The following is a 26,411-nucleotide window of genomic DNA, read 5'->3' as shown; positions in this document are numbered from 1 at the left end:
TGAAACTGAATTATTTTAATCATGTCAAGTCAAAGTCAGACGAAGATACTGACATGTGCCACAAACTCAGATTGTCATCAGCATACAACTCTAGTAGTTAGCTTGCTCAACAACAAGCAATTCCTAAAGGATTTAACTTGAAACTGGAACATGGTCGGGTAATTCCAAGAACTGAGTTCAAATTTTTGATTTAAATACTTTGTAGCCAACAGGAGCTTTTATGTTTTTTGTCTGGCAAAAATGCTAGCAAAACAGACAAGCATAAACAGTAGAGGTTAGCCTCATAAAACAACAACAAAAAAAAAAACCTTCAAGTAACTTAGCCATCAAACCCCAGGACATTTACACACAGCATTATTGGTTCCAATTTCTGTTTTTCTACATAAGCCACCAGGGCAGCTGCAGCTATGAACTGAATAAAATTGAGATGCAAAACTCAGTAGTAACATCTCAGTGTCTGTCCCACAGAGAGCCCAACCCCATCAACCCTTATCATCTCCGAAACTACTGCTCACTTCCAACTGGAAAAGGGATAACCGCTTATCTGCTGGTTAATAACAACAAAGACACACAACAGATAAAGGAAGCTACCCTATCATGATGGAAAAAGAGGGGGGGGAAAGGACCGACAGGGAGCATAGAGATTTCCAGACAGTTTCATTCTGTGGAAAGGGCAAACAGAGGGAGACCTCCTGCTGTAATGCAGCAGCCGAGCCGAAATGAAAGCCAGCCGCTCTCTTCTCTGGGGCTAAACAGCGGCCTTAATAAAAAACACAATCATACCCCCAACCTTAAAGTTTAATGCACACTCTTCCCATATTTCGATTTGCACCTGTAGAAAAAGGACACCGTGGAAGCTCCAGATGTGAACCCAGCTTCCAGGCTGGAAAATGTGAGTGTATGTGTGTGTGTGTGTGTGTGTGTGAGAGAAAGGGCTGTTTAGGTCATAATGAAACCCCAATGAATATCAAGCACACCATCAAGTTTCTATAGCTCTCTTCACTGTGGTAATGAAATTATCCCTCCCAAGTTTTTTAATTAACTTGCATAGTGATGATGTGGAGTCAAGTCACACACTTTTACTGAAGGGTTCTTACTTGAAGCAGTGAATGATTGGTGAATTTCAAAGAAGTAAAACGTAGGTTCTTTCTTGCAGCACACAAATTCAGCGTTTCCTAAAAATGAAATCGTGCCACTATTCACTGTCAGCCAGCCTTCATTCAACTGTTTGAGCCACTGGAGACCAGGATGAAGAGAAAATAGATTTATTGTAAATTCACATTTGCAGTAATTCATTTAATAGTGTTTAAATCCCTGGGTCCAATAAATGCTCTCTTGGATTTAAAGTCATTAGATACGACCAACATGACTGAATATTTTCATCAAACCAATGCTGGCGTAATGTCTGCTAGCGGTAGTATTTTTCACTCTGGGATTCAGGTTTTCTCTCAACTCTTACTTATTAGCTATATGTGAACAGAGCATGGGATAGGAAAATATCAGTGTCAAGAGTTTAAATTGACATACCAGCGTCAGTTCAGAACCCACCCACCGCCCTCAAAAGCAAAACATGGAAAGATCTCTCGTCAAAACAGCTGAAACAAAAACACCATGACACAGAATAACGACAGCCGACACGCTTATGGATAGACAATTTTTCAAACACATTTTCCCTTTATTGGCATGGTGAGGCTGATGAGAATTGCACATAAAAAATGAAAGTCACAAGAAAGTCGTACAATAGGTAGAACCACAAAAGGCATTGGTAAGGACTTGGCAGAAGGCAACGTGAATAGGACACAAACAGGTAGCGACAACCCCTGACCCTTCCCCCCGGAAAACACGCGCAAACGCACACGCATACACACCTCCAATCACACCTCACACACACGCTTACCAGTGAACATTATCGTCCTTTCAAAAGAAACATGATTACAAAACAAATGTTTAAGCAGTGGCAACAAACTCAACGGCTCCTATTATTAAAAAGCCCGCCAAAGTGGAAATTTGAACCTGGAGGTGTTATAATATATTGCTACTCTAAGCAATTTACAAAGCATTTTTACTTTTTTTTATTTTTATTATTATTACAATGATTAAAGCCACATCTATGAAATGGGACACGACACCATTACCCAAACGCTATACATCCAGCAAAAAAAAAGAAAAAGAAAAAAAAAGTTAAACATTATCATAAAAAAGGTAAAGGGCTTTTTTTAATATATATATCCTTCAACCAATCTTGGACAACTTGCCTAAAGAAAATAGCCGTTTCTTGTCTCTGCAGTCAAACTCCATGAAAGGGAGCCTGTGATCAGCTAAGCTTTTACAGTTGGTTCTCTCATTACTTGGCTTAAGCTAAAAACAGGATATTAATTGAACCAGAAACCGCAAGGTTACCTTTCATGTCACGTTGATGGTGGTGTGATATCAGGACTTGGGGAGGGGAGGGCTGAGTTAATGGCGTAGCAGCATGTTAAAGAGAGTTTCTTTTGGCTTTTAGAACGACATTAAAAAAAAAAAATCTGCCAGTTTAGACAGCTGACAGGAACGTATTTAAAGACTTTTAGGCTTTAAACCAGCCGCTGTCCTGGAATAGCCATGCAACACACAACAATCAGCTTCGACTGGGCACATTTTTACACACACAGGGTAGAGTTAGAGTCGGTCACGTTTGCACAGATGTCACAAGGTAATGCGTGTGTCACAATCACAGAGACTGAGCTACATCTTGAATAGGAGGGGGTGGCTGGGTGGGGGTTAGTGGAAGAATCCTAACTACACCAGCGACTGGGTAATGGGTCATAGTCCTTAAAATCGCACAACATCAGGAGCTAAAATACAACTCTGAAAAATAATTTATTGCTTTTTTTTTATATATGCTTTTTCTTTAATTTTTATCATAATCGCCACTATCGTTTACCGTCTTTTTATTAGTGTGGATAATATCAGTGGTATATGTGTTTTACATCAAATACAAGATCTTTATAAAATCCGGGAAAAGAAAAATTGTAAACTTTAGTTTGGCATTCACATAATCAAGCATGAGCGGAGTGATGATGGCAATTTTTAAGTTCTCGCAACAAAATTCCTGCAAAATCATTTTATTGCTTCATGTTATCTGTAACCTATTGAAAACAGGCAAACAAAGGGAAAAAAAATCAATGTTAGAGAAGAATGAGGGGCCTGACTGCCGTACTGATCAGCTTGACTGTTTCGGAAGGCATAGTAAGGTAATAACATCCCCACCAAATCGTTATTTATTGTACACCCTGTCCAGTGATTGCAAGTTAAATAACACAAATCAATTGACATGAGAAAGACATAAATAGGAAAAAAAAAAATTATTAATGAGGTACGCCATTGTAAAATGGAGTCCATAAATATACTTTGATTCAAATATTAAAATAAATACATAAATATATCTGTGCTGATTTATTGTTTTCTCTCCTATTGATGGCAATCACAGAGTCTTTAAAAACAACAACAACAACAAAAAGCAAATAGATCACGTCATGATGAGTGGTGATTAAAAATAGGGAACAATCATGAAAAAACACCTTAAAAATGCATTTTAAACTGGTTGTTTTAGGCAAAAACACTGATTGACAAACTTTATAAACACATAAAACTATACATGGTTCGCAGTTTTTTCCCCACTGAAACAAAAGAATTTAAAAAAAGAACATTTCTTCACATGCTCTTACAAAATGAGCAATCGGAAAATGCTAACTTTTTTTTTTTTTTTTTTTTTTTTTTTTTTTTTTTTTTTTTTACAATCATGTCATGTCTTCTAAACATCGTGTAGGTGTACAATATGTTTTACAGTATTGTAATTACTACAGATCAACATTCTGAATTAAGAAATTTTCTCTTCTTTTTTAAAAAAGGCTGCGTTTTACAGTGCATAGCTGTAACAAATAAAGAACTCTGATATGTACATAAAATAAAAATAGTCCTTTTTTATAGCATTTGTAAATACACAGCTACATTTCTCCTTCAAAATCCAGACAACAATGTTACCATCTGAATTTTAACTTTCCAAGATTCATTTTCAACGCGTTTCTGTTTTGTAATGTAACACCAGATCCAAAATATCAGATCTAAAAAAAAAAAAAAGGGAAAGAAAATCAACAGTAAAAGAAAACAAATCTGGATGTTTTTACTTCATTAGAAAAAAAAAAAGAACTGTGGGTACTGTAGTGCTTGGAGAAAAGGAAATCAAAAAGTTTTTTTTTCTCCTTTCAACTGATTTTACAGCAGTAGAGTGCATCCAACTGTGAGAGTTCACTGGTATTCCCAGGATGAAATGTTTCTTCCCAGCTCTTCAGCAGCTATGTTCATGTAAACTTTTATTTTTAATATATTCATTTATAGCGATATAGGTCTATAGACTTATTCTCAGGTGCTCTTTGACAGAGCATAAAACTTCTGGTGGTTTCGTCGTCCGAGAAGCGAGAAACAACGTTGAGGTATAAGAAGTTCCTCTTTGTGACACAGACAGACATCGGGCGCCGCTCAGCTGGTTACCTTCTCAGGCTGCACTGGGCCTCTTTCAGCAAGCTATCAAAATCCATGGAGTCATACTTGCTCTTCGTGGAAGTCGGATCAAAGTCGTCCGAATGGGAGTCTGGAACGGAGGCGGGGTGGGGAGAAAGGTTGCGGTTAATGTTAAGCAGAACAGCTAAACTTAGAAGTCACCTTTGGTTTTGAATCTTAATCTGAGCGCTAAGCTAGCATCTTGTTTGTCCCTCGTCTTTGGTATTAAGTGAAACGCAACGGTGCAAAACTTCCACAAAATCATAAAGAGCAAGATAAAAGCCTTACAAATTTACAGGTTAATGGGCAACCTACTATATACTCTGTCTAGCCTAAAGGCTCAGACCAACCGCAGTAAATGGGTAAAAAATAAAGTGGTCAATCAGTAACTCTTGGTTATAGTTTCAGTGAATGAAATCTGTTACCAATACCCTCTAAAGTTTGCTCAATCCATATGATTATGGATTTTTACCATTCCAAAAAGCAAATGCAACACACCGCAAGAGAAATGACCTGCAGTTAAGTTTTAAAGCTTTACTTTGATTTGCAGAAAGATCTCCTGAAGGGAGTTGGGGTTGGGTTAGTGTTAGGTTTAACCTTAGCAGCCCCAACGACAAACATCTCTTAGCTGATAAACCTGGCACTGAGTAGGAAAACCATCAACTTCAGAATGATAGATCCTTCTGGTTTTTGCATCTGGTCTTTGGTGGATTTATATTTTACAAAAATACAGCTTTAGAAAACAGTTTATCTGCTGAAAGTCATTCCTTAACCTGGACCTTCATTTGTGTCTTACTTGTCCACTTTTCAAAATTTTTAAGCATGCACAGCTCAGGGGCGACTGCTTCTTTTATTCCTTTCCTATTTCCATTTCATATCCACAAGGCTGTAAAAGTATTTAGTTGAAGAGCAAAATAACCAAATATCTGTCACGTGATGGCTTTCTGTTTTGACATATTCTGAACAATTGTGATGAGAAATAATCATAAAAATGCTCTAATCTAATTGATATTAGACCATGTTTCCCCTGATTGCTGTTGTGATCCACAATTAAAGCAGACGACTTAGAAAATGTGGAAGATTGTGACTCCCAAAATGGTTAAAAAGATGCAATACTTCATAAAAACCTGAAAAAAGTACCAAGAAATTAAAAAAGGTCAGTTAAGAAAAGCTCAGGTAGCGAAAAGCAACTCTGTTTACCCACTCATACACATGTGGAATGATAGAACACATGTCGAATATCAAGTGCAAAGTCTGGAAGTTTGGACAGAGGCGACAGCATTAAACTGCATCCCTCCCTCTGCCGGTCTCCTGTATGTCCTGTTTATCTTGATCGACCTGATAATATATAAAGAGTATCTTATCTGACCCAACAGACAGCTTCACAAATGAGGCCCCTACAGGGCCCAGCAGCACACTCGGCGAGCTTTGAGAAATGGGAACGACCGTGGCAGCTACGAGACGCCAGACTTGATCTAATGCATTGGCCGAGGGCTGATTCGTGTCTCACCGCACACCTTGAGGGATGAAAAATACCCAAGTGCCCTACTAAAAACTAATGGACACTGTCGCAAAGACAAAAAAAAAAGAAAAAAAAAAGACTAGGAAGAAGTTTGGATACATCAGTATTAGAAAACGGTCCTCTCAATCTCTTTAACATGTGCTATCAATATGGACGGACGAAAATAGTCTGCTCTTGACAATAAGACAGTTGAATGAAGGCCTTTCCATTCCAGTAGACTGATTAGTCAATTTCAGCATAATGCCTGTCCTCAAGGCTCTGGGATAAGCAGCTGTTTCTGTTTGTCATGTTCTCTTTAAAAAGGGTAATGGCTGGAAATGTTTGGGAATTGCAACATTTATTTAGAAAAAGCTCTTTCTCTTCAGTGACCCATTGACTCTCACGAAGCAGGGTCATTTAGAATTCTGTCCTCTTGAGTTGCTGCTAAAACATCAATACCCATCTTAGATTTCATCGTCGAATAGAAGAAGTGGTCTGTTATTGCTGTGCAAACACCTGAAGCAGCAGGTCATGTTTCACGTAAGATCTAAACCAGTTGTTTAGATACAGAAGTTACTTCTATTGCCAGAACATGCCAGAACAATGAAAGACAAAATACGCTGTTACTTTCTTCAAAGTTAGAAGTTTACATACCCTATTGTTGGGTTCGAGAAACCCCAACGGTGTCAAATTTGACCATTCACTCAATTTTGATGCTACAAGCGGCAATGTGTCAGTCATCATACTGTTCAGGTAGGAGATGACCTCTACAACCAAAATCTTAAATAATCTTAAAGCTTCAGTCTAACCAGGCAGAGGCATTAAGCATACCAGTCCATTTTATAATTTTAGAGGTGTTGTCAGAAAGGTCTAAAATCAGTCTCATGGAACGTTTGAAGGTAAAACTGAAAACATGTGCAGCCAAAGTTGAGCCAAAATTTCAGTGAACAAGCGGATTAAAATGTAATTCTGCAAAAATATTCAGGGAATAAATTACATTTCTGGGGGTATGCTGTGGTGGTGCAGGGGTTAAGCACAACCCACATATAGAGGCCTTAGTCCTCGACGCAGCTGTCGCAGGTTCGATTCCCGGCCTTGGCGACCCTTGCTGCATGTCTTCCCCCTTCTCTCATTACCCACTTTCCTGTCAAATAAAGGCCACTAGAGCCAAAAAAATTACATTTCTGAATGGGGAAAAAAGGTATAAAATGTCTCCCTATTATTTTGTCATGTAGCAAACGGAAATAATTTTAACAATCCTAACTTAAACAGAAAGTTTCCTATGATTTATTGTGAGATCAAAGGCTGTGTCTCCTTCTTTGCAGTGTATTTATATATCTGGCTTCAACAGTATCACACGATGTTTAGTCACTGCTGAATTATCGGAGGAGATAGAAACAACTCAACTTTTTTCATGCGTCAAAAGTAGGGCAACATGCGAGGGGGGGAAAGGGGAGAAAAAGCCTCGATTTCACTGATTGCTTGCATTATTTATCAAATGCATCATCAAATGCATCAGTCAACCTTCTGCCATCTCTATTCCAGCTAAATCTATGTTTGAATGTTTGTGTATGTTCGCCCTGGGGAGTTAGATGAATAGTGCCATACTGCAGTCTTCCATGAGTCCCACACAGCCAGTAAAGGTGGTAGGGTGTGTGTGTGTGTAGGCAGAAGTAGCCGGGGTGGTTGTGTGAAAGAACAGCCTCTACGTCTCGTATAGAGGCTCGTACCTCCGACGGTCGACAACAGATGGACTTGAAAACTGCTGAGACCTCCTCTCACCTCCCTCCTTCTTACCTCAGCTCTTTTCTACTCTTTCTTTAATACTTTCCACTTAATTTACTTCCTCTGAACTCCTAAAGGGATTCCCATGTTCGCGCGTCTATCAGTGCATGAAGCCGCTGATGCTTTTAGGTGCCGTCTTTAACCCGCTAACGCAGAGAAAGCAGAAGCGTGCATCCCATGTCCGAGTGAGTGATGGAGCACGTCTCGTTTTCCTTAAGATCCGCTGCATCTTAAGGAAACAGCGGAAGGAGATGGAGCTCCATTCTCGACCCGTTCCCAGGCTGACCTTTGCCCTCACTTTGCAATTTTCAGCCTTGAAAGCCTCGTGGAGATGTTCAGAGCTGAACGTATTTGCCCCTTACCCTCTTGTTATTTTACTGACAGCCCTCTAGTTACACCAACATGCTGAACAGCTGTCTGCGAAAACCCCCAAAACGCAGCACTCACCCAAGTCTGTGTATCGTGATTTGCAGAGCTGCTTTTGTCCGTCAAAACACAACTCGAACTGAGGCTCGTTCGACCTGCGTAGGGTGTGTCCGTTCTCAAGGGCGGCAAAGGCGTCACAGGTGTAGCGGAACATGATGAAGCCAAAATTGTCCCTGGTCAGAAAACAGAGAAAGGCGACGTCACGTTGCCGTAGGACAGGAGTGACCCAGCAAAAGACCTTGTCTTAGATGATGATCGTGCTATTTATATGCAAAAGAGAATCAATAAAGGTGTTTTCTTTGGTACAAAGATGAGTCAGGAGAAACTTTGGTATCGCAAACTTCTGTCTTTGTCCCTTGCAGTGAAGTTTAGCAATCCAGTTGAGTGATTATGTTTTGTTACGAAGTCTAAGATAAATGTCCCCCCCCCACCACCACCACCACCCACCGATGCTAGACTACGGCTAAGATGCAAACCGATGAGAAGGGGGGAAAAAAAATCCTGGAGCCTTACCCATCGTCCCTCAGGTTCACTGCACATTCTTCAATTTCCCCAAAGACTTCAAAGCGGCGCTTCAGCTCTGATCGGCTGCAGTCGGACCTCAGTCGCCCCACGTACACCACCCGTCTCTCCTCCTGCTCGTTAAAACAGAAAGACAGAGCCGGCGCGAAGAGATTAGAAGATGGTGGCGGTGCTGGAGGGAGGAGAAGTTTTTTTTTTTTTTCCATTTCCCCCTTCTTTCTTCACTAGGCTTAAATGAATTGGTCTTGATCACTCCTGTGGATACCGCCGCTGACTATGGCCCCCTGTTTTCGTCTGACTGTTTGCTTCCTTTATCTGATGGGCGTAGCAGTTTGGAAGCGCCTTCAATCTACCTTGACACCGCAATTCCTCTTTTCTCTCTCCGCAACTCATCAACCTGAGGCGGAATGATTTTTATCAAATGATGCCGCGACTTAAGTTTTGGGCTTGGTTCCTCTTTTGGTTAGTCTAAAAATAAAGCCACAGGCTGACTGAGTCATACATCAGAAAAGGCAGCTGTCGTTGCAACATAAAGGAATTCTATTTTTTCACACTGGAAGAGTTTTATGATTACAAAACTATTTGCATCCAAATGACATTAAAACTAGCATTTGGTGGGGCAAATTTCTAGGCTTTCTCTTTGAGATCTGACTGCCATTATAAATAATTTGATGATTAAGATGTGCCTGCGCTTGCATAGAGCTCAACTAGTCCAGAGAACCACAAAGACATTTTTTCACTCATTAGTTTGTCTTTGAGGATTAGAAAACTACATAAAACATTTCTAAAAGAAAATTGTTACATCATGGCAGCGTTCGCTGATTCTTAATTTCATAAAGTAGCCTCTTAAAATATGAAATGATCAAAAATAATTTCAGATTTTACCTAATTAATGTTTATATTGTGGAACGTCAGTACCTTTATGCCATTACCATCTAAATTTTCAGAAGCAGATGCTTGAAATATGTCGCTGTGTGTAATTGATATGTGATAAAAATCCATATTTTGAATTTAATTACAGATCTAAATGCACTTCTAGAGGATATTCCATTTCATGAGATGTAATTGCCGACTGCATGCAAGGGGAAGATTCAAGATTTGAGGCATTTACTATATATATATATATATATATATATATATATATATATATATATTAATCTTGAGAAATTTAAGAACAAACCATAACAGGCAGCAGTTAGTGCCTTTGATTAGTTTTAATTGCGTCCTCTAATCATTTAACTCCTGAGGTTACAGTCAGTTGAATTATTTATGGATTCATTCACTTGCCATTACTTTGGGGAGTCCACTGAGGTCTGTTGCAATTTTAAACACCAAAAACGCAAACAAACGCAAATCATCACACCAAACCCAAAGTTGACTTTTGTGTTGGTGGCTTTCAGGCTGAGAAAGATACAAATGAGCTACAGATTACTGTCCTCCTTCCTCCACTTCGTTTTATGCTTAGTTTCAAAATAAAAACGAGTATTTGCTGAACTACGGGGTTTGATGCTGACAGCTGATAAATAGGTAGCCTTTTTGTGATGGCACCCTGAAGGCTGCTTGTGTTATGTGTGTGTGCAAATAACAGCAAAACAGACATTTGGAAAGTTTCTTTTTTTTTTTTTCTTTCTGTGGCCTCCCAAAGTGTATTTGACAGCTTCAGCTCAACGGTTTTGTGAATGTTTGCATCTTGGACTCTGGGGGGGGAAAAAAAAAAAAAAAAAAAAACCTCAGAGCACCCTAAGCACAAGCACAAGCTCGGGTTACTGTATCATTTTAATGTGTGTTTTATCAACGGGCGGTAGCTGTGTCAGCCTACTGGAAAGCTGAATAATTTCCCACTGAGACAAGGAGAGGGGCAGTAGATAAGGGAAAAAAATGCGATGTTCACTGAATTGTGATGAATTGTGAAATAGATACAGAAAAAAGGGAGAAAAACTTAAGAAATCTGTGGACATTTTCTTCTTTTTTTTTAATATCCCCTCCTTTTCTTGCTGCTATTTTCACGTTGTACCCCGTGGTGTGATTAATCGGAGTCGACAGTGTTTCCAGACGACAGAGATGTTAAAAATACGCAACCCGGAGATAAAGAGGAAGGGCCTGTCGCCTGAATCATTCAGAAACTCAGTTTGTATGTATTCTTTTCTGCAGAGAGAGGCTCTGGCATACAGCACAGAGCTGGAGGCTGCCTCATCCTCAGTAATGTGTGTCTGTGGGAGGTTTCTGTGGGCTGTGCCACAACACTGATTACATGTGCTCTTTTATCAGTGTTGTTGCAGGAAGATGAAGTCAAGTCAACCTTAAAAAAACAAAAAAACAAAAAACAAAAAACAAACAGGATATGTGACTTTAGATGTGTCAGTTGACTCACTATGGCTTTTTGCCTTTGCTTCTCCCTCTGCTCGGCCCTTTCGAACTCCCGCTTCTCATAATCCAGTCGGTACTCCTCCCTCTTAAGCCTCTCGTGCTGGTACTCCTCGTAGCTGTCGTACCTGTGCGGGAGGAAAGAAGCAGAGGAAGGTGTGAGATCCATCTCGGTCCCCCCGCCCCACCGCCGTCCCCCTCCGCGCGCACGAGGAACAATTTGCCGGTGTCTGCTGCCGAGGACACGTCTGCCGACGCCGGAGAAGTTTTGTCGCAAAGTGAAGGAGATGGACGTATTATTAAGACGTCTTTTCACCATCGCTGAGAAGCCTAAGCCTCCGCAGGATGGGCCCGCGGGAGCGCCGGGCAAGCGGCACAGTCGGGGACCCAGGCAGCTGCAGCTGTCAGCACAACTTCACATGTCATTACTTTCTGCTTAGTTAGGGCTTCATCAAGAGGGAAAGCGCCGCTTTCTCCCAACCGCCCCAGACTAGTACAAGACGTGTCCACTAAGTTTTCCACTGATGAGCAGCTCTCGGACTTGTCGGGTGTCATTAGGGACGCGGATGCCAAATTGGTTCAGAGCGCTGAGACGGGGTCAGTCTTTGCCAGCGCTTCTCTGCATATGAAGTCCCAACGCCTCTGCAGCGCTTCTCAGAAGACTCCAAATGCACTTAGTTGGAGACGCGGCAGCAAAAAAAAGCTGCGAGGATCTTCTAATGAGCGTCGCACGCATGTGCACAAGTATGATTTGGAAATCTTAAGGAATACAAAGAACATTTGTATTCAATCCTCACGAGTCAATAGATTGTAAGACAATTTTCCACTGGAGTTAGAGCTTTGGGGCTTTTTCTCTACCAGCTTTGCGCTTCCTGAGACTTTTTTTTATTTATTTATTATTATTTCCAAAAAGCATAAGCTCATTCAGATTGGATGGAGAAGAATCTGTGAACATAAATTTTCAAGTTTAACACAATTCCTAATCAGATGCAGATCTGGACTTTGGCTGGGCAATTATAACACTTAAATAACCATTTTATTGTTGTTTTGGTTGTATATTTAAGGTCGTTGTCCTGCTGGAAATTGAACCTTCCCTTAGCAGAATCTAATGACTTTTCATCCAGGACTGCTGTACATTTAGCTCCATGCTTCTTCCCATCAACTTTGGTCAACTTCCTTCTCCCAGATAAAGAAAAGGATCCCCATAGTATGATACATCCATCACTATGTTTTGTAGCAGAGATTGTGTTGTGCATGCATTTGAAGTGGAACAGAAGAGATAGGTGTTGCTGGCTGAATTTTGCCAATAATGTCATAAATCCTAGGGATTTTCTCTGGAAATTTGCACGCACTAAACATTTTTTCTTCACCCGAATCACACAACTAAGCTTAAGTTAACAATGCATATTAAACAAGAGGACTGAATAATTCATACTGAATGAATTACCTTGGCCTGCGGCTGAGCGGAGATCGAGACTGAGGGTGAGGGCTCTTATGGAGTCTCGAGCGGACGGCGTTCAGATCAGAGCCGTGATGAGACCTGAAGGTAAAAAAGCCGGAGGAAAAAAAAAGCGGTAAGGACGACATTTCTTTCCACTAAACCACATCGCTTTCAAACAAAAATAAAAGCTGCTCACTTCTTTAAAGCTTTGACACCTGGGTTGATTTAATCACGCCAAACTCGGAATCTTACTTTTGCGTTCAACTCCTTTTAAAACACCACCTAGTCTTCATGTAACTCAGTAAATGTTCATCATTTATCGCTGATTTCTTCTCTTCTTTTTTTTTTTCTCCACAGCTGAGCTGGCTTAGATGTGTGCCTGTATCTATGTTGTATGAAGATGTGGTCAATAGTTTAGACCCCGGTGGCCTGACTGTGGAGCTTGTACGCCTTTCTCTCCTTCAGCTCCTGGTGCTCAATTATTGAAGTGTTCCTGAAGGAGGAACACGTAAATAATAGAAAGGGAGACGTTTGGGAAGCAAAGGTGTGCTTCTTCAGACAGAAGGTACAGGACCCTCTTCTTTTGCCGACTTTCCTGCTTTCAAGGTGCTTTCAGATGAATTCTCATCTTTTATTGCAGTAGTACTATCTTATCTTTAATTTGAGTACTTTCATTTAGTGGGTGGGCCGGGAGGATAAACATATTGCGAAATAGCACAACTAGTGGCACCATTTCTATTTACTATCAAACAAGCATTTTTACTTTTTTTTTAATGAAAGTCAAAAGTAAAAGTTCACTGAATAATTAAAAGTTATTTAATGCTTTCCCAACGCTTGTAAAACCTTACTAAATCCCCCCCCCCCCCCAGTTTTAATATTTTTATATATTTTATTGCCCCGAATAGTTTTGTCCGTTCAGATTTTCTTCTGAATTCAAAGTTCTCTAATTAGACAAAACATCTTTTATATTCCTAAATATTTTTTCAAATATTCCTATAATCACGTGCTTAATTGATACATTTTCACTTGTTTAACAGAAAAATAACCAGGATGCATTGGGATTCATTTTAAAAACATTGCTACATATTTCATCCATAACAGAATGCTGTATTGTTAACAATGTTAAGGACAGATCTTACTATTTTAAACCTCCACTGTTTTCTGCGTTACATCAGGTGTTGGGTTACACAGCAGAATGAACACATGGCATTCAAGTAAGATGTGTATTGATCTTCTGAGGTCAGTAAGTTGCATCAAGAAAAATAAGCTACCCATATAAAATTGCCCATATTTACAATAATAATAATTAATAGGCTTAAAGTATAAAGTATCAGGAGCTGAGACAGACAAGCTGTGTGCTGACTGGATCTCACTGTTGTAAGAACTGCACCAAAAAAAAAAAAAAAAAAAAAAAAAGAGATTATCATGGCCGTGTAGCTTGGATTGTCAATAAATCTAGAGGACAAGTTATAACAATGAACACTAATTAAAGAGTACTGTTTTCCTGCTGTCATCTGACTATTTTTTTTTCTAAACTCCAACCCCGTTTGTGTCAGATTTTGATTGAATGCCTCGAGGCTATTACAGTATAATTTACAAGCAAGTTGGTTTAGGATGAAGAGCAAGGGTCTGAACAAGATAAAGTGATTCTATTGGCTCTGCGGAGTAAACTGACCTTTCAGTAATCATGCAAACAAAGTGAGTCACTGCAGCAGAGTCCACCACTGTGAGCCACTCAATGAAGCACTGCTGACAAACTCAATTTATTCATATCATTCTCAGTCGCAAGTTTCTGCCTTTGTTTTGCTACCAAAAAAAAAAAAAGAAAACCCTCCCTCGGCACTGATCAAAGAGAAACATGGGTAACGTAGTTCTCACAGAGGGTTATGATGATAGAGATCTCTTTTGAGAGAGGGTGTTGAGACCATATTCCCCCAGACTGGATTTGGCTTTTATCTCCGGGGATGTAAAAGAGGAAGGTTTATGCCACGCAATAAAAAAACAACAGCTGCCTCTTAAAACTATTGTTTTAAGATCTGGCATCAGATGGAAAGAAAAAAAAACAACATATACAGATAAATAAATAAATTCATGAAAAATGGGAGCAGGGGGAGTTGGTGTGTAAAGAGGGAGTGTGCGAGACAGAATAAAATAAAACTCCCTTGCATAAATATGAAAACTCATTCTCTGGATAAGTCCAGAGAACCTTTCATGTTGTCATTTCACTCATTTTCGTTCTTCTCACGTTTGTGACTCTGTTTAGTGAGATTTTTTTTTTTTTTAAAACTGATATTTTAAAATCAGATCTAAGAGGAGACTGCTAGTTAGTTGGTTTTTCAGTAGCTTTCTGGACACTCAGGTGCTATGTCATGAGAGTACAAACTAACAGTAAAATCTCAGTTTACTATCTTGGCTGAGGAGCTGAAGAATTTGTTAAAAAAAAAAAAAATAGCTTAAACCAACACCAAGCTTGCGTCATCAGTAGCCTCACACCAGAAAATGTCCCAGACAAGAGTAAGAGACTTTACAGTGAAGCTATGACCAATCTGATCCAATATTGGTATTAGAATTGGATGGGACATTATTTTCATCAGCCTCCAGTCACAGAACCGCACTCCATGGTACTTTGTAGGAGCATGCTATATTGTAGTTAATTTTACTCTGCAATATGAATGAGCCAGACACTCACCACTATCAGAGTGTGAATGGGTGAATGACTGACCATAGTGTAAAGTGGTTTGGAGTCCTTTGGACTACAAAAAGCACAAGACCACTACAGTCCATTTATACGGAAATGAAAAACGAAAACTGAATCTACTTAAGTCCCCATGAAACAAAAAGCCAGTGTTACAAAAAGACTTTCTTTGACCAGCCCTGCCTTGAAGTCCTTCAGACAGAGCTCTTTACAACCCTGGATGAAGGGCTTTATTGTTTTGCCAAAGCATAGTATTAAAGAGTAACATAACAGAGATAATTGCGCCTCTACCAGAACTCAAAACCATGGGGAAGAAGAAACATGTGCTCAAATTTAAGACTTACGTAAAGATAATTTTGACAAAGTTTGGAAATATGGGTGTATTCAAAGGTTTTTAAAATTTGTATTAAAAATATTAAAACAATGTAACACCTTGGGTTTGCTTAAATGTGCTACACCATTACTAAAAACGACATGCCATTTACCAGTAAAATCATTTTGCATTGAACAAAGTCAGAGTCAACAAATATTGAGATTCCGATATCAGATTGACAATCAAAATATCCTAGATGTTGGCAATTATGCTTTGCACATTTGAATTTTTACTCCAACCCAGTTGGTTGACCTGTGGAGCTATTCGATGGTCAGAATCCTGGATGCAGACAATGTTTAAAATGACTGGAAAAGCAACTTACCAAGAGGAGGGACGTCTGTCTGGTGAGCTGGACAGAGAGCGCCTGCGGTATCGTGATGAGGAGCTGCGGGAGCCGGAGTGGGACCGTGAACGGGAACGGGACCCGCTGCTGGTCCAGCAGAACGGTCGACTAGGTGACAGGAGAAGGGAGGACGGTGGGGAGACGGAGCCTCGTGAAGGGGAGCAAGTGGATGGTGGGGAACAGGAGGGAGAACGGGGAGAGCAGTCAAAGAGTAGGTCCAGAGGGGTGCCCTCCCATGGAAAGATGAAGCGACTCTCACGGCCATCATCCAGCTCCAGCTCGTCTTGAAAGGACAGAAACCCTGGGTGCAGGTAGCTGGATCCGGACAGTCTCTGGGAGTAAAAGTCAATCTCTCCCCCCTCAGGGGACTGGGGGGTTGTAGGCTTGTTTGGTTTACTGCTATCATCTCTCTCCTGCTCACCCTGAGTATAGAGGGCTTGTAGGGGAGGGCCAAAGTGCTTGTTGAGTTCTGCTCTGATTTCCTGGTCGCACAGGGGCTTCCGGCTGGTGGCAGAAAGTTGCAGTTGGTCCCTAACAGCAGTGCCCCCCTGTGTGGGTATCTGAGTGGTTTGTGGAAGGGTACGCTCCCCTAAGCCCCTGACACGGCAAGCATCTCCATCCACGGGGACAAATTTCTGCTCTTTAGTCAAATGACTAAGTGAGGATGATGATGTAGAACAAGAAGATGACAGAAACGATGTTGACATGACTGAGTCCATACATTCGACGACTTGCCTGTTCTCCACCTTGCCAGTGGAGGTGGCACCCGGGGTGAATGTCATTTCCAAAGATGTAGCCATGGAAACAGCGGATATGCCCCCATCCATCTTACAAGCAGCCAGTGCCTGGCAATAGTCATGGTCGCTGTGGCCATCCTGCCCAGCGGCCCGCTTGTTGTTGCCAGTGCCGCAGTGCCCCTCAAGGCCGCCCCCCAGTGCACGTTGAGCGATGGCGTAAGGGAGGGCGGTGGATGCTTTGCTTAGCTGCGCATAGAGCTCAGTCTGTTCGGGACCCTTCCTGGCAGGGCCCCCGGCTGAGGCACCTGGGGCCGGGGCCAAAGCGCCGGCGCCCAACTCACTCAGCCTGGCTCTTTTGCACGTCAAGGCCGAGGAGCAACACGAGGACAACTTGGTTTTCAGAGATGCTTTGAAAGGATTCTCTTGACTGGCTTTGTGTGGGGGCGTGGTAGGTGGTGTCAGACCTGAGGGGGCAAGGAAGACAGACAGAGTGGTTGGGTGGGTGTAATGAAATGCAAATCATATTGTAATCCTCACCAGGCACCAGAAGTCCCCCCACTCCCTCCCTTCATGTCTCACTCATCTATAAACTCACAGGTCAGTTTATAGACAGTGGACACAGATACATGTCTGATTAAAATATTCACTTTCACTTGGTCTAATCCTATTTTATTGCAATCTTGACAGATTAATGTAATGATCTGTGTAACTTAATATGGATGTCTTGCCATTCTCCTTGTCTCCGACCTTGAAAAGATCCATTTTCATGTAAAAAAAACAATCTTGCCCAGAAGAAATTTAATGCATCTAATGGAAAATATATATATAAAAAAAACCCATACAAGAAGTCACGGACGTCAAAAAGACCCCTCACTAAAATGACGTTACACATGTTTCGAGTTTACCCTTCAGTACAGTTTGGAGGACAATGAACATCTCTTTCTTTTATGCACATTTTGGCATTCTTCGAGATGTCCAAATGGCAAGATGCTACGTCGCTGAGGCAATAGAGGAAGTGATGGTTGGGTTGACATTCTTTTCTGCCGCTCGTACCCAACATTCCCCCACCGCTCCCCTTTTCCTCCTACAGATTTACAACCAGACAGATGGCAGTTATATGAGAAGTCCTGAGATGAGCCCACTTTATAGCTTTGTTACTGCGCTCGCACAAACAGACACTGCCATTACTTTCATTCCCCTCATTCCCGCCTCCTTTCTCAGTCTCCTTCTTTCTCCAGCTCAGTCTTTTCCGTCTTCCTTGTGTCTGCCATCTTCCGCTAGATCAATCTCCATTTCCCTCCCTCCTCTGTCATTCTTCATCTTCCCCTGTTTCTGTCTCACACAGAACAAATGTGCCCACACACACAGGCGCACTTGTCACTAACAGTCTCTCACTGGAGTCAAACTCGGGCACTTTGAAACACCTACACTCTTTCCACCCCTCCTTGTTTGCCATTCCTATAGAGCACGTCATTCTTCCCCTACCAGTGGATTCCTATCAAATGACAGCTATTAGCATCAAATCCAGTGTTAGAATATGCACCAGTCAGATGTCTTGTTGAAGAGAAGATAGGAGCTGGAGACAAAAGTGAGAGTGTTTTTAAAGTAGCATGCTGCGGTTGGGAGCTAGGCGACTATCAACGTCCTAAATCTCTATATATGATTTCGGACTGAAAGCACTCGTGCTCTCCACAGGCCCTTTTTCCATCCGTTTTTCCCATGGTGATTCGTCATGCATGAAATCACCATTCTTCACTGCAAAAAAAAAAGAGCTCAAACTCAGTCAGATTGGAATGACAGCATCTGCAAACTAATACTCTCCAACAAACCATTGAGCACTTTAGAGAACGGTTGTTGTTAAAGTCACTTCTGTCACTTAAAATTCCAATAGATACAGTAAAGTTTGTGATTGTAACTCCACAAATTACGAAGCAATTTTGTGATTCTAAATACCTTTTGGAAGTACAGGGAGAACAGAAAGTAGGTGTTGGAGAACGACCGAAAAACTTCTGCTTCACCAATGAAGCACCATCTGTCCAAACCAATTTCTGCATGGGATCATAAACTAGGAGCCATTAGCAACAGGGTGCCAGAAATAAATCAGAGTTAGACAAATATGTGCCTCTCAGTCAAACCTGCTAATGATGGATGATCCGTGGGACACAAACACCAATCATGCAGAGAGTGGTGAAAAAATTATGGAATAAGTGAGCGAGACTGGCAAGAGAGCCGTAAATTGCAAGGAGACCACAAAGACCACATTAACGCCAGGCTTAAAGAGTTGATCCCGAAGTAAGCTATGCAAATAGGGACACAAATAACAGCTACATGTCTTGTGATAGAGTAAATAAAGACAACACAGCAGTACAAAGTACAACTTCTAGTTGGATGAGATTAGACCTGAAAACTAGGGCCCTAGGGGGTCTTCACTGCCTCTTTCTGGTCTACAGAGAAGCTCTCCGAGAAGGGTCAAACAACCGTGCCGACTGCAAATGTTTTTATTTGATCTGAAATGTGAAAAATAACTATTTTATTCTTTACAACAGCAACTTCAACTTTTTTTTTTTTTTCAGTAGTTCTCCAAATATTGCATCGGTGTCCGTCTGTTCTGCTGCAAAAGTGGAAGCATGTACCCATCTAAACTCCATCTGATTATCTGTAACAACACCATTATCTCTATTGTGGTGGAATGCTACTCTAAATCTGCAAGGCACATGTAGGAGCTTACACTCGTGCTTCACTGGGATCTACATCCATCTGCCTCATATACCAGCTAATCTCTAACTACAAAATGGGCCTCGGTAACCCTGAGCTTTCCGCACTAATGACTTTTTCTGCTAATATTCAATCTCCAAATTTGCACGGGACTTAGAAAGAGAGTCAGGTGAAGGGCTTTTGTTTTAATAACGGCTGTAAAAAATGGACGCGTGGAACGCAATGACCGTACATTTTTGGCTGCGGGTCAACAAATTTGGCCACGTGCAATAAAATGAGAGGAAATATTAACTGAGCTTGATTGCTGCCAGAGCTTAAGGACTCCTGCCCTTATGCTCCCTCCAGGCCTCCATGGAAATCACATTTGACCCTGAGAGCTTATCTACACAAAGGGTTAAACAACATTTGAAACCAGAGCCAGAAAAACACACCTCTCGGGGGGGGGTGGAGCGGTTAAATTACTGCCCCCTGCAAGTAGAAGGTCCAATGGACACACGAGGCTAACGAAAGGATCACTTCCTCTGCTTGTAAATTAATATCTAAGGGACCAGTGTTAGAGGCTAAAGGGCAATCCATTTTAGTTTTACTGACCTTAGATAATTAATCTCAAATAACTGTGTGGTTGTTACTAAAATAATTCTAATAACGTGATAAAGAAATGAATGACTCCCAGTTTGGCAGCATTGCTTTGATTTTATTGCAACTGAACGATGCCAAACAACGCTTCCGGCAATGAGACATAAGTGTCCCCAAAAATATAACATAACAGAACCACAGACTTTAGAAACGACTCGCAAAAGAGTCTGCTTATTGAAAAAGACTGTGCTTATGCTGCTTAATACATGCGTTTCAATTTCCAGCTTTATACTGTTAAGGTAAAAGTATTTACACCCCCATGAACTTTTTAATGTGTTATCATGTTCCAACAATACACCCCAGTGTATTTACTGGGATTTAATGTAACAGAAAAACATGTCATGTTGCGGGGAAAGGACACCAATAACTTTTTTTATAATCAAAAAGTTATTGGCCTTCTAATGCCAGAAAGACTACACTTTTAAAAAAACAACCATTTAAAAACAATGTGTCATTTTCTTTCCACTCCACAATTATGCACTACTTGGCATTGGATTTGGATTTCCAAATTGAATCATTAAAATCATTTAAATATGTTGAAGTTCATGAACATTATGTCCCATCATGTAAAGTTTATGGGGTTGAAATACTTTTGCAAGGCACTTAATACTGTTCAAGATAATATTAGGATCAGATAATGAAAAAGCTTATAACACCTTCAGATAAAAAAAGAGGGTTAGGGAGGTTTTTGCTAATAAATCATGCAGAGATTTGAAAGACAATCAATACTTGTGCCTATAAAAAGACTTTCTTTGTCTTTCACCTTGAACTTTAATCTGTGTCGGAGCTATCAAAGACAACAGGAAAAGCTATTATTAACCCCTACCTATCTGCAAGACGCTTGCCAAGAATTAGAACAATTGGTGGTTTATCCAATAGTCAAATATATATTAGATAAGCAGAAAAACAACATGCTCACCTGGGGTTCCAGCAATCTCCACACTTAATGTGCGTTCAATGGTTTTGTTCTCAAAGGGTGATCCTTTGTGGTCACTGAAAGACAAAACAGACCCAATAATTTAAAACCACAGATGCAAAGACTGACGTTTTCTGTGATCTAAAAAAATGGAAATGAGTCACAAAAAAATGCCTCAGCTTGAATTCTAGTTTATATCATTTCTTTTGGCTTTGTCTTTGTGTTCTAATTCGTTGCTGCTTTTTAGCCTAGAATAATTGGAAAAACTTCACACACTTACTTTGGAGACTCTGGGGTCAAAGGAAGTGGCAAGGTGGTTGGTTTGGCTGCAGAACACAAAGGAGCATGGGTAATTATTGATCTAGGTATGACAATCACGGCAGAAGAGACAAGGTCCATATTCTGCAACATTTAATCTCAAATTGGTGCAACAAATACAATTATTACTACAAAAAACACCCATCTCTGCTTCAATTGATGTTGTGCTTTTTAAATTGACCCCATTTTAACAATTTACTCTCTTTGAATGTATATCTACATATATGTATATATATGTACTATTTACTCTGTGAGGCAGGATGGAGTGATGGCATCTACACACAAACAGACTGCGTTTGACAACAAACAGATCATAATGGAGTAAAAAACATACAGAGACAATGCTATAAACAAAACACGTGACAGTGGGTGAGCCCCTCCCTGGACAAGAAAAATAAAGTCATGATTGCATGCACCAACAGCAGAGGAGGGGGGAAAAAGAAAGAAAGAAAGGAGAGTCAAGGAAGCTTGTGCAGTTGCCCGAGGCTTTGGCCGACTTGTGCTCCAGCTAAGAGAATGTGGCTTTGGTGGCACGATGCTAAACAGCAGCATCCGGGTATTTGAGTCTAAATGTGCATGTTCAGCACGCTCAGCTCAATCAGCCAAAGGTAGTTCAAGAACTAACTTTTTAAAAACAGGATGTACAGCAGCAAGACAAGGCTCACCCCTTCTCCCATTTTTATTTTTTTTTTCTCCCTGAGATGCCTCTGGGACTAGCAAAAAGCATTGGCGAGCAGGCTGTTTCACTGTCATTGGTGTGTGTGTGTCCACTGTTAGATTTAAATTAGACTACAGGTTAGTTATGGAATCAAACTCGGAAGTGGTTAGAGCAGCAGAAGGAGAAGAAAGAGCAAGAGATCATAAGGCCAGAGGTGGGGGAGGGAGGGGGGATGCAGTCATGATTACCTAACAACAGGTGGCCCTGGTCATCGGTGTGCTCGCTGAGTGCCTGCTTGTGTGGGGGCTCTTGCCCTTGTATGATGCAGGGAGGGGAGGGCTCTGCAATGCTAGTATCTGGGAGGAGAGGGCTTGGTGGGCCCTGTGAGAGCACCACGGCAGGGCGGCCTATGACATGGTTATCATCATCATCAACAACAACACCATCACCGTCATCATCATGGTCAACATCCTCCCCAAAGCCTCTCTGATCTGGCCACCCCAGCTCTTGTCCAAAGCCCAGATCTAGATCTGGATTTGGCTGATTAACCCAGCTCTGTAGGTCTAAGGTAATAGGTGATAATGGGGGTCTGGAATTAGATTCTTCAGCTTGGTTTATATAAGCAGAGATATCTTTATCCTCCTTCTCTTGTGCTTTGAACAAAGTCTTTGCTGGGTCCTTAGACCTCTTACTGGCCGATTTGCTCCTAGAACTACCTGAAGGGGTAATTGAGAGTTGGTGCAGTCGGGCCAGAAATTGAGTGGGCCTCTGTTTGGAGGTGAGTAGCTGGCTAAGTAAAGGGTGTCCCGGCTTAGCATCTCTTTTCTTAATCGTCATCGTGATGTGCCTTTGCGGCGCACTGCTGGCACTGCCGCTGCTGCTACGGCCTTGTCTGCCAAAGCCTTGCCTAGACTGAGTGGCGCCTGCAGCCTCTCGGCAATGCTCACAGCTGTGACTCACCTCTCGGGGAGGGAGGGAATAAGAATGCATATACCTAATGAACCTAGCGGCGGCCAGGCGGCCAACATCGCCTGGCGGCCTTCCTTCTTCATTGGGCGGCCCGTGCTCCTGTTTGGGGCGAGCATGGCCGCAGGTGTAGGTTCTGCGACCAACAGGGACAGAGGCACCCTCCGAATCCTCAACCCCGTCATCGTGAGAGCAACGCTGCCACTTCCCAGCCCCATGACCAGCCACAATACACTCGCCTGCAGCCCGGCTCTCACCTCGCTGGTGATGCTGCTGCGGCGACTGCTGCTGCTGCTGCTGCTGTTGCTGTTGCTGCTGTTGTGATGGCACAGCCGACTTCTTCTTGGAGGTTGTGGACGAAGAGGAGGAAGAAGTGGAAGACAGGGAGGAGAACGAGGAGGTGGATGACGAGGATGGCGATGAGGACGAGGATGAGGCACTGAGACCCAGGCTACTCTTGTCCCTGCTACTGGGACCCCCCCAGGCGCTCTTGGCATCGCTGGCTTTGGTGTGTAGCAGGATGTCATCAGTGGCTGTTAGGTATTTGAGCAGCTCAGTGCAAGGTCGCCTCACCGGGCGGTTCTGTTGGCCGGAGCCCCCTCTTGCTTTGCCGTTCCAGGGGCTCTCCGTCTGAGCAAAACGGGAACAAAGTAACACAGTCACTAAGTTTGCCTATCTTTGTTATAGACCGCTGACCCACATTTTATAATACCTTGCGAAAGAATTTACATTTGTTTAACTTTTCCCCCATTTTATCATGTCACAAACACAAACTGCAATGTACTTTTACTGAGATAATGACAGTCCAGCACAAAAACGCTCATAATTGTGAATGGCATTTCCAGTTGTACCCCAGAGTAAATGCTTTCTAGAACCAACTTCTCCTGCGATTACAAAATACAGTCTTGGTAGACAGATCACTCTGTCACATTTTTTATTGCAAAACAGCTCAAGCTCACTGTAACTGGATGGACAGCATCTGTAAACATCCCTGTTCAACTCTTGCCACATATCCTGAACTGGACTTAGATCTCGATAAATTAATATGCTTTGATCAAATGAATATGCTTTAAACCAAATCCCAAGAAAATAAAAATAAAACTTATAGCAAAATCTATACTTATTTCATGTGACTGAGGTCAAACTGTTGTGTTCACAGCCAAACAGACTTTAAAAAGAAACTGGAAGAAGAGTTAAAAGGAAATAAACAATATAAAATATGTCTCCCTTCATGAACACACCTTAATCAGATGAATGGCTTATTGCTAGGCCTTCGCAGAGCTGATTGGCATGGCGATGAGGGATTTAAGTCATTTGTTTCAGCTGTGATGGAGCAGGGACAGTTGCAGGATGTCCGTGCTCAAGGACTGGACTTAGGCACCCTGATCTATATCACCGCATTGTGGTTCTGGATGCATGTTTGGGGTTGCTGTCCTAACCTCTACGAGGTTCTCTATGATTTCCTATATTTCGCCTCATCCATTTTCCTATCAGCTCTGACTGGCTGGCTCTACCTGAAGAAAGAAAAACATTTCCACAGCGTATAATTGCTGCTTCTGCTATGGTGTGTTGAGGGTGAAGCTACATGTTAGTTTTACATCACTGCTGGTATTTTACAAATAAGTTCAGTTTTTCAGTTTGCTGTGTCCTCTACATAGCTTGTGGAAACTTGCAAATTGATCTTCTTATAAGTTTCTTTAAAAGGGGCTTTCTTCTTAGTTTGTATATGTCTTCCACATAAAATCCCCGTAAAAAAAATGAAAAAGAACCCTTTAAGTTCAAGGGTGTGAAAGGTCAAAATGTAAAAAGTTCAAGTTATTTCTCTAAGGTACGGTACATTTAGCTAGTTAGTTATTTGGCAAAAGTAAAAGAGAAAAAAAAAAAAAAAAAAAAGAAAGAGATGGGGCAAGACAGCAAGACTGACAAGTGAGTAACAACCACAGTGCAGCGCAGGCCCAGAAGTCTCAAAGGTGATGGTGGGAGGGCTTTCTGCCCATCATCCTAATTGGTAGGCCCCCCTAAGCATCACCACGCCACTCTGTACGCGCACCATGTCCTCCGGGAGTCCTCATCCGCTCTGCTCCAGAAAGAGATGACTCAAAGGCAAGGTATGAAAATAGACTCAAATAAAGAAGATTGACTCACTCCACATGGAAATATAGCCCACAGATCGCACACTAATCAGTCTGCTCCTTATTTACCACGCGCTACGATCTGATGCACATGTTTGTTTTACTAGTTTGGACATTTTAGATATTGAACATTTTTCATTTTAAACATGTAGCACAGTGAGAGTTGTTTTATCCTCATCCACAGCTGTATAATGATTCGGGTAACTGATAATAACCAAATTATCATGGACAAAACCAAAAAGTTTTAGGATCATATAATGAGTTAGACTTTTTTTTTTTCTTTTATCCCGTCATCTGAAGACATCAATCTCACAAGAGTGCCAGTTTTTCGTTTTTCTTTCTTTCTTTATGTATTTTTTTTAGCAGGCACTATACCAAGGCATGTAAGTGTTGGAGCTAATGAGTCAACAGTGCTGATGCCTCATATGGAAAGCCCAACAGCAATCCGCCTGTTTTCATTGCCAGCCCGGCCTCCTGGGACAGCAGGCAACTAAACCAGTCGCTTAACATCTTCTAAAGCGACCACCGAAACAGAAAATATGTGAAAGGGACAGACAGGGACCGGAATCAGAAAAAAAAAATGTTGCGCACAAGTCTGAAACAGAAAAAAACAGCAGAAAGCCAATATGTGGATTTTATGTTTGAGTGTGAGTGTGTGTGAGAGTGTGTGAGTGTCCCCACCTTGACGACGGCAGGTGGTGGTCTGATCCGGTGGTTGCTGCTGGCTGCATGGTTCTGTGCCTTGCCACCTGTGTATTGATTATAGCTGAGCTGGGAGTTTGCGGGCGCCAGAAGGAGCTTCTTCAGCTGCAAATGGACCCAAACGGAACCAGAATGGAGGGAGAAGAAGGAGAAAGAAAGAGAGAGACACAGGCAGACATGGCGGGTTATGCAAAACGACCATTTTCCTTTCAATTACACAGCCCGGGTCCAGTAAATGTGCAATCAGTGGATTGATGTTACATTGAACAAATAAAAAGATAATGTTTATGGCACATTTAAAAGCCCAGATAGTTGTAAGGAGTTTATAGTATGTGACATAACAACAACAGAGTACTTTTCCTTTCTTGTGCAGGTGTTTTGGTGTCCACATAACCAGGCTGCTCTAATGTGATTGAATAAACACACCCAGGCATTTACCTAAAGGTCATTTGGAAAGGGACCAGCATGGAATAAAATTAACCATAACACAAAATAACATAACATTTTCGGTCGAAAGCATAAAAAGCTGGTCACGAGTGCAAATTACAGGCCAGATAAACATTCTTTGTGTCCAAAAGTTTGGATTATTTTTTGCAAATAGATGCATGTTTGAGGATCAGCTAGAAAAAAAAAATAAAAAAT

The 26,411-nt window shown here is 41.5% G+C and overlaps 1 protein-coding gene across 8 annotated transcripts in view; it reads right to left on the bottom strand.

The window, feature by feature from the left end:
- Positions 1-1,647: 1,647 nt before the first annotated feature.
- Positions 1,648-26,411, bottom strand: part of ppargc1a (peroxisome proliferator-activated receptor gamma, coactivator 1 alpha) — a 377,178-nt gene continuing 352,414 nt past the window's right edge. For 4 of the 8 annotated variants that reach the window (XM_015031006.1, XM_015031007.1, XM_015031009.1 and 1 more), the window contains exons 4-12: positions 25,749-25,874; positions 22,964-23,565; positions 20,997-21,070; positions 15,969-17,190; positions 12,585-12,677; positions 11,145-11,265; positions 8,765-8,886; positions 8,273-8,424; positions 1,648-4,630 (exon numbers count right to left, since the gene is read on the bottom strand). In XM_015031006.1, coding sequence (XP_014886492.1) covers positions 4,527-4,630; positions 8,273-8,424; positions 8,765-8,886; positions 11,145-11,265; positions 12,585-12,677; positions 15,969-17,190; positions 20,997-21,070; positions 22,964-23,565; positions 25,749-25,874 — 2,616 coding nt within the window. In that variant the 3' untranslated portion in view covers positions 1,648-4,526. The other 4 variants (XM_015031010.1, XM_015031013.1, XM_015031008.1 and 1 more) reach the window with 2 other exon arrangements.

Source organism: Poecilia latipinna, unplaced genomic scaffold, assembly GCF_001443285.1.
Source record: "Poecilia latipinna isolate Pla-1442-1.1 unplaced genomic scaffold, P_latipinna-1.0 Scaffold197, whole genome shotgun sequence".
Lineage (NCBI taxonomy): Eukaryota > Metazoa > Chordata > Actinopteri > Cyprinodontiformes > Poeciliidae > Poecilia > Poecilia latipinna.
Note: the sequence above shows the minus strand (reverse complement) of the source record. Positions and strands in the feature narration are given on the sequence as shown.